At 40.6% G+C, this 8,632-nt stretch overlaps 1 protein-coding gene across 2 annotated transcripts in view; it reads left to right on the top strand.

Moving 5' to 3' along the window:
• The window catches only part of abtb1 (ankyrin repeat and BTB (POZ) domain containing 1), a 67,509-nt gene that overhangs the window by 27,162 nt on the left and 31,715 nt on the right, over positions 1–8,632 (top strand). For both annotated transcript variants that reach the window (XM_043707599.1, XM_043707598.1), the window contains exons 2-4: positions 2,170–2,232; positions 5,470–5,525; positions 8,337–8,481. In XM_043707599.1, the coding sequence (XP_043563534.1) occupies positions 2,170–2,232; positions 5,470–5,525; positions 8,337–8,481 (264 nt within the window). The remainder of the gene's footprint in view (positions 1–2,169; positions 2,233–5,469; positions 5,526–8,336; positions 8,482–8,632) is intronic.

Raw genomic sequence — 8,632 nt, 5'->3', positions numbered from 1 at the left:
CTCTCTCTCTCTCTCTCTCTCCTTCGCCCCCCCCTCCTCTTTTTTTTCCCCTATCTCTCTCCTCTCCTCTTCTCTCTCTCTCGTCCAATGTCCTTACTGGGTCAGCTTCAGCCTGTGTATTCCTAGCTTGTAAGGGTAATGAGGCATTCACCTTCCACAACAGTCAAGATGAGGGAGCTGAGCTTCATAACTTCAAATCTGCTCAGTGTGGGTATACATTAAAATGTATCAGGATTGTTCTATTACATGCATATTTCACTCAACTTAAATTACACGTTATTTTGCTATTGAGTATGAGTTTTCTTAAGAGTCTTCAATACGAACCAGAAATTTAGTTATCTGGTTTCCCACTGTGAAGTAAGTGCACTTCCAGCCCCCGGGTGAGAACGATATACTGCTACACATTCCACAAGTGAACAAATGCTATCAGCTTGTATACACCGATCCATTGACACTAAGAACAGGTGTCCCGAATTCTTCTGAACAAATGCACCTCCCCTGTTATGGTCAAGCGCTTTCCACAACTCTTGCGCAGATGTGTAAGGCTCCCAACTTTCTTAAGACTTCCTTATTTTTAAAAATCACACAACACCAGGTTATAGTCCAACAGGTTTAATTGGAAGCACACTAGCTTTCGGAGCGATGCTCCTTCATCAGGTGATTGTGATCACCTGTTGAAGGAGCGTCGCTCCGAAAGCTAGTGTGCTTCCAATTAAACCTGTTGGACTATAACCTGGTGTTGTGTGATTTTTAACTTTGTACACCCCAGTCCAACACTGGCATCTCCGAATCATCCTTATTTTATACTCCATTGAAATAAAGGCCAACAGGCAACTCACCTTCCTTACTACCTGCTGGACTTTGTTGGTTAAAAGGATTTTTGAAAGAATAACAACTAGTTTTATTCACAATACTACCATATGGGATTACTACCAGTGATGTTATTAGGAAAACTCCTAAATGGCTCACTTCACATTCCTAACTTACTTTGCAGCTAATGGAATACCTTTTTGAAATGTAGTTAGTTATAATGTAGTCTTTATATGCAAGCAAGCTCCCATAAGCAGCAAATAAATAAATAACCAGATATTCTTTATGAGTTTAAAAATTGGTCCCTAAAAAGGGGATAACCCCCCTGCTCATTTTGGTGATTTTCTATATTGACACAAGATAGCAGATGAGAACTTGCCTTAACATCTCATGTGAAAGGCAGCACCTCTGACAATGCAGGATGCCCTGTCCAGTGGAGGGTAATCTAATTTATGAGCATGTGTGGGATTTGAATCTGCAACCTTCTGACTGGAAAGCAAGATGCTACATACTGAACCATGGTTGACAGCAGTAACTGCTTACTTTTGTTTATGGTGCAAAATTGATAACTTCTGCAGATATCACTGTTATAGGTTGACTAGAAAAACCTGTGATCTTTGCTACCTAGAAGGTCAAGTGCAGCAAGGAAACATCACCATCTGCAAGGACCCCTCCAAGCCTCTCATCATCCTGATTTGGAACAATGCCACTGTTCCTTCACTGTCACTGGGTCAAAGTACTGAAACCCCATCCCAGCAGGACTGCAGTTAATCAAAAAGGCAACTCTCCACTACATTGTACAGGGCAGTTAGTGATGGGCAGTAAATGCTGGTCCAGCCAGCAACGTCCACACACTGTGACCAAGTAAAAAGTCAGAAGTCACACAACACCATGTTATAGTGCCATGGGTTTAATTTGGGAAGCTGCTCTGAAAGCTTGTGATGTCGAGTAAACCTGAGGGTCAAGAACTTGGTGTTGTGTGACTTCTGACCTTGTTCACTCCAGTCTAACACCGGCACTGCCACATCATAAACTAAAAAGAAAGGAGATCTTTTAATTCATTACCTTAAATGCCATACTTCTGATGTTAAGTTCTTTGAGGAGGAAAGAATGGAAATGTTAGAGATTGTTTTTTTTTGTCTGATATAACTTATTAAAAACAGAAAATCCACAGAATCTAGATTCTGTTGACAAAATTGTAATTTTCTTTTTAGGTTGGATCAGCTTGCTCAATTTATGTTGAAATGCAGCATTAGTGCTTTTATCTTTTGCAGGGCTAGGTATATTGGGCTTATGACATTAAAACACCTAACTCAATTTTAGATCTGGTTTTAATATAATTGTCATTCATTTTTACAGCTATCTGGTTGAACAGAGGGATGTGGAATTAAATGTCAAAGATAAATGGGACAGTACCCCACTGTAAGTACAGATTATATATAATATGTTATAAATCTTCTTTTATTGTTCTCTAAATTCTGCATTCTATTGGAAAGTTCAAGCTTCCCAACTACAAAAGCTTGCTTACTGTTCTGTTTATGTCATACTTCTGTCAACATTTCCATTATTTGTTCCTATGTTAACATTTATAATGGGATTTGCTTGTATCAACTTGTCATAGTGTAACCTTATGGCTTTATTTCTCTGTTTCCCAAATTGCTGCACTTTTCAATCTGGCTGAATAATATTGGATGATATTTTCTATCAGTAAGGATAGATGTTTAACTTCAAAATGAAGATTTAGAATAATATCTACTTGTGCTTGTTCAATTAAACCACTCCCACTCATCAGAACTCTGTTACATTCCTCTCCTTTTTAAGACTCCTCTTTTAAACCCTATCCCTTTATTAAGGTTTTGAACACCTCTTCAAAATACTATTCCATCTTGACATTCTTTATTTCTGATTATGTCTCTTCAGCTGTCTTGGAATTTCTTTTTCCCTAATGTCATTTATATGATTGCTGTTGTAGGTCAAGCACAGCCTACATTTTCCATCTATCTTGTGCACATGTATCTGTTTGGTGTATGCATGGTCTCAGAATGTGTGCTTTGAGAGATTTTTGCTATCGTGAAGCTGAGGTGTCCAGACATTGCCATGAGGAAGGTGTTAAAGCTCTTGTTTCTCTCTACCATGTTTATATGCAGTGTGCAAACCTTTTTGCACATTTATTTGCAAGGTATGGATGTCACTTGCTGGGCCAGTATTCATTGCCCATCCCTAACTGTCCTGGAGAAGGTGGTGCTGAGCTCATCAGCAAGTGTTCTACTTATTTAATATGACGCTTCGTTGCTGTAATTTTGATTTATTTTTCAAACTAACTTTTATGATGGTCCAGTCCTATGCATGAAAGCCATCCTTCAGGATCTCACCCATGTGTGAGCACAGCCCAGCTGTAAAACACCGTTTCACATTACTAAACTGTAGAAAGAATTCACTCTTCATAACTATGATAGAGTCAAAAAGTATAGCGCTGGAAAAGCATAGCATCTGAGGAGCAGGAGAGTCGATGTTTCGGGTATAAGCCCATCAGAAAAGAATTTAGATTAGTGTGGTGCTGGAAATGCACAGCAGTTCAGGCAGCATCCAAGGAGCAGTAAAATCGATGTTTCAGGCAAAAGGAAGGGCTTTTGCCCTTCCTTTTACTGCTCCTCGGATACTGACTGAACTGCTGTGCTTTTCCAGCACCACTCTAATCTAAACTCTGGTTTCCAGCATCTGCAGCCATTGTTTTTAACCTATCAGAAAAGAATCCCTACAGTGTGGAAGCAGTCCACTTGGCCGAACAAGTCCACACCGATCCTCGGGAGAGCATCCCACCCAAACCCGTTCCCCTGACTAATGCACCTAGCCTACACATCCCTGAATACTATGGCCAATTCACCCTAGCCTGAACATCTTTGGACTCTGGGAGGAAACCGGAGCACCTGGAAGAAACCCACGCAGAATCTGGGAGAATGTACAAACTCCACACAGTTGCCCAAGGATGGAATAGAACCTGGGTCCCTGGCGCTGTGGAACAGCAGTGCTAACCACTGAGCCACCATGCCAGCCTTCATCAGAAATGATAAAGACCTGGCTTAAGCAAGGGCAGATCTGTGTGTTGAATGTGAAGGGCTTTTATCTGAAACGTCGATTTTCCTGCTCCTTGGATGCTGCCTGACTTGCTGTGCTTTTCCAGGACCACTCTAATGTGGACTCTGAGTGTTGAATATTCCCATTTAAAACGTGTTCAGAAAAGATGGGAAAGTAGAATAAACAGAGGAGGATTGGCATTTTAGAGCATTTCCACGTTGGAAAAAGAGGAATTTTCCAGAGCATTTAAGGACAGAATAAGAAGGTTGCAATTATATTGCTTGGTGTATAATGAAGACCACCAGCTACTGGGAGGCATATAGAGGAATAAATGTGCAAGGAATTTACTGAGACTTTTAAACATCAAAGTAGATGTAAAGAGGACTTTAATTACCTGTATATCATGGAGACAGAGTCATTTGGCAAGGAAACATTCTGGCAAGGGTAACTAGGGATGTGCAATAAAGGTTGGCTTATCCAGGGACACCTACATCCCCTGAATGAATAAAGAATGATAGTGTTCTCAGACAACGAAACTGTGGGGCAACAGATAACTGATAAGCACGGACCCTCTATCGCATCAGTCTGTATCATCTACAAATGTGGTGCAGAAATTCATCCAAACTCTTTGGACAGCACCTTACTGATTCATGACCACTTCCATCTAGAGGGACAAAAGCAGTAGATACATGGGAACCCCCTCACCTGCAAGTTCCCCTCCAAGCCACTCACCATCGATATATGGAAATATACTGCCACTCATTCACTGTCGCTGGGTCAAAATTCTGGAAACCTCTCCCTAATGGCATTATGGGCAAATGGACTGCCGCTCACCACCACTCTCGCAAGGGCAACTGAGGATGGGCAAGAAATGCTGGCCCAGCCAGTGACGTCCACATCTTGTGAATGAATTAAAAAATGGCAGTGTTCACAGACAACGAAACTGCAGGACGACTGTAACTGTGTGCTCACTTGGAAACGCACGTGTACAGTTTGAGACCCTCCATGCTGTTGTGTCATGCGCAAAGTACATACTGCAATATGCACCGAACAGTTGTGACATTGAAACGGGGTTTGGGTGAAGAAAAGACCTCCAGGGTCAGGGAGAAACATGGAGAGAATGTCTGGGCCTGTTGCTGTCTCCCCATTTTGCTTTGGCACTAACTGAAGCTTGTCAACAGTTTGTTGTTGAGTCATGTGTGGAAAAGGGATGAATGTAAACAGGGCACTGAGCAGCTGAATCCCAACCTGCAGCAACACGTAGTCGTAATCCTAAGCACCCATTTTATGAGGGCATGCTCCTTCTGACTTCTCTGAATGAAATCACGTTGCCTTTGGTGCTGCGTTACCGATAAACAAATTAAAATCAAAAATCGTTTGGGGGCCCTATAAATCAGCACTTACAAATTCTCACGTCACATTCAGCACTAACTGGAATTTTACTCAGCTGTTGAAAATTTGCATTATTTTCCTCAGCAAAATGTTCTACTTATTTAAACAGACAGTCATTCCAGCAATGTTACTTTAAGAGATACATTAAATCAGGTTATTTACTGCATCACTAACGTCTTGCTTTATCAACAGATATTACGCATGTCTGTGTGGGCATGAGGAACTTGTTCAGTACTTGCTTGCCAACGGTATGGATTCTTCTAAAACTATTTAGCTTGATTTCTGTTTTCATCACCAGTATTCCATACACCTTTTTCATATCTTTTTACCCTTTCTTTTAAAGTTAAGCTATAGTCTAATATAAGCAAATTTAATGAAAGCTCAAGATCCAAGAAGGCTCTTTGACCAAAAAGCAAAGCATTCTGGTTAAAACAGTATAAAGCAATTTAGTGTTTTTTTTTGGACAAAGTAATGAAGGTGGTGCCAAGATACAGGCATTTCCTAATTGGACCAGGATTCAGATGCAGTTGAGCTAATGGAAGTCTTCATCTGCTGACTGTGGCAGTGTTATTTTGTTTTTTGTTTATTCATTTGTGGCATGTTCTTGATACTGAAAGAGTGGTAATATATATTTTCAAATCAGCGTGGTGATGAATTTGTGTTGTGTTTTTAATTTTCAGTTTCCATTTACTATGTGGCCTTTCAGTAGTCAGCAGTAGATAGTGAAACAGATATGTAAGCAAGTCATGGCAAGATGTGAGGACAACAAGGTTATTGTAGTTGTTGATTTTAACTTCCCCAAATCCACTGGGGCTCCCTTAGTGCCAGGGGCTTAGATGGGGCAGAATTTGTTAGGTGCAACCAGGAATGTTTCTGTAGGTAGTCACATTTGGGAAGGGCTTAAAAATGTGTTGTTGGAAAAGCGCAGCAGGCCAGGCAGCATCAAAGGAACAGGAGAATCGACGTTTCGGTCATAAGCCCTTCTTCAGATTCCTGAAGAAGGGCTTATGCCCGAAACATCGATTCTCCTGTTCCTTTGATGCTGCCTGACCTGCTGCGCTTTTCCAGCAACACATTTTTAAGCTCTGATCTCCAGCATCTGCAGTCCTCACTTTCTCCTAGATTTGGGAAGGGGCATATTATTTAATTTTACTTGATTTGATTTATTATTGTCACGTACTGAGATATAGTGAAAAGTATTGTTTAGCGTGCTATCCAGACAAATCATAGGTTACATAAGTACATCAGGGTAATAGAACAGAATGCAGGATATCATGATTACAGCTACAGAGAGGGTGCAGAGAAAAATCAACTCTTATGTTTGGAATGGGGGAAATGAGCCTGGCCAGGTGATTGAAGCTTCAGTTTAGAAGCATTTTGGGAATAGTGATCATAATTCTATAAGTTTTAAGAATGCTATCGATAAGGATAACTAGTGATGTGATGAAGGAGCAGCACTCTGAAAGATAATACTTCCAAATAATCCTGTTGTGATTTTTAACTTTGTCCACCCCAGTCCAACACTGGCGTGTCCACTAGCTTTATGCAGGGAATGTCATGTCTCACAAACCTGATTGAGTATTTTGAAGGACCACTGAGGGTGGTTGAGTGTAGGGCAGTGGATGTTGTCTGTGAGTTTTACTAAAGCTTTTGATAAGATTCCTCATAGTAGGCTGGTTCAGAAGAGAAGTCGCATGTAATTTGTGATCAGTTGACAAGTTGGATAGAAAAATTGGCTTAGTCATAGAGGACAGAGGGTAGTTGTGGGGGAATGTTTTTCTGACTGGCGGGTATGTGACCACACGGATGATTGGTGGGACTTCGGTTGTTTGTAATATAGTCAAATGATTCGGATGAGAATGTTGCTGGATTGATTAGTAAGATTGTACACAAAAGTTGGTGGATTTCTGGCTATTGAGGAAGATTATCAAAGGTTATAGCAGAATGCAGATCAGTTGGAAAGTTGGGCAGAGAATTGGCGGACTGAGGTTAATCTGGGCAAGTATGAGGAGATGGGTTTTGGGAGGTCAAATGGAGCCACAGACTCATAGAGATGTACAGGCACAAACACAGACCCTTCAGACTAACTCGTCCATGCTGACCAGGCATCCTAATTAATACAATCCCATTTGCCAGGATTTGGTCCATATCCATCTATTCATATACCCATCCATTTGTCTTTTCAATGAAGCAATTGTACCAACCTCCACCACTTCCTCTGGTATTTCAGTGCAGGATAAATTTTATTCTGCATCAAATCCCCTCTACTTCCATTTCCCAGTTTTATTTCTGCTTGGTGATTCATCCTTTTCCTCTTAATGTGACTGTTCATACTTGTTTTGACATCTTGTACTTGATCTCAAAGTGCTTGTCAATGAAACTGGAAACCTTCCCAAACAGCAATATACTGCCATAAATGAAGACCTGCTGGAAAAGCTCATGTCAGGCAGCATCTGTGAAGGGAAATCAGAGATAATGTTTTAGGTCCAGTGACCTTCACAAATGCTGCCAGACTTACTGAGCTTTTCCAGCAACTTCTGTTTTCGTTTCTGATTTACAGCATCCACGGTTCTTTCAGTTTTCATTCAGCAATCTACTGCCACCTGTTGATCACAAAATTCTCAAATAAATTGTGGTTGAACATTTATTTACAAAATACACAGTTTGCAGGTTTTGTGAGCAATCGAAGCTGTGCACTGTGCAGCAGCTCTGTAAAAGTTAATTTTTTGTTTTGTTATTGGAATGATTACTCAGGTAGTGTGTAGCTAAGCGAATCATAATCTCAAAGGGAGTGGAGGAAAAACTATATCTTAAGAAATAAATGGTTAAATTGTAATGTTTTGGCACATTTACTTGATGAATTTCTGTTCTAATGACAGTGCCCCATATATGGCATTAAGTATCAAGGCAATCACTTATGTATTCTGGAATATTAATTTAATAGAACAAATTAATTGTCACTGATTCAACTGGTTTAATTTCTTATTTGTTTTACCCAAATGATCAGTGACTCTAAGGCAGTTAGTCCAAGGCTTGAACAGAAATTGAATGTGTTACAGGAGCAAAATGTGAAGCTAACACATTTGACGGGGAGCGGTGCTTGTACGGTGCACTGAATGACTCCATTCGGAGGCTGCTGAAAGACTACAAACAAGTTACTGCCAAGTCGATGCAGAGAGATTATTATGATGATTTTCTGCAACGGTAGGAAATCAGTGAGAAGTTCTGTTTTGTTTGATGTAAATTCAGCAACTTATCAGGAAGATCGCCTGGGGTGGGAGGGTGAAAAGCTGTTTTGCAGAGCAGGGATTGGAGGATGGTTTTATGCATTGCCCACAAACAAACACAAATACAA

Source organism: Chiloscyllium plagiosum, chromosome 18 (assembly GCF_004010195.1).
Source record: "Chiloscyllium plagiosum isolate BGI_BamShark_2017 chromosome 18, ASM401019v2, whole genome shotgun sequence".
Taxonomy (NCBI): domain Eukaryota; kingdom Metazoa; phylum Chordata; class Chondrichthyes; order Orectolobiformes; family Hemiscylliidae; genus Chiloscyllium; species Chiloscyllium plagiosum.
The sequence above is the reverse complement of the archived record's forward strand: the minus strand, read 5'-3'. Positions and strand labels throughout refer to the sequence as shown.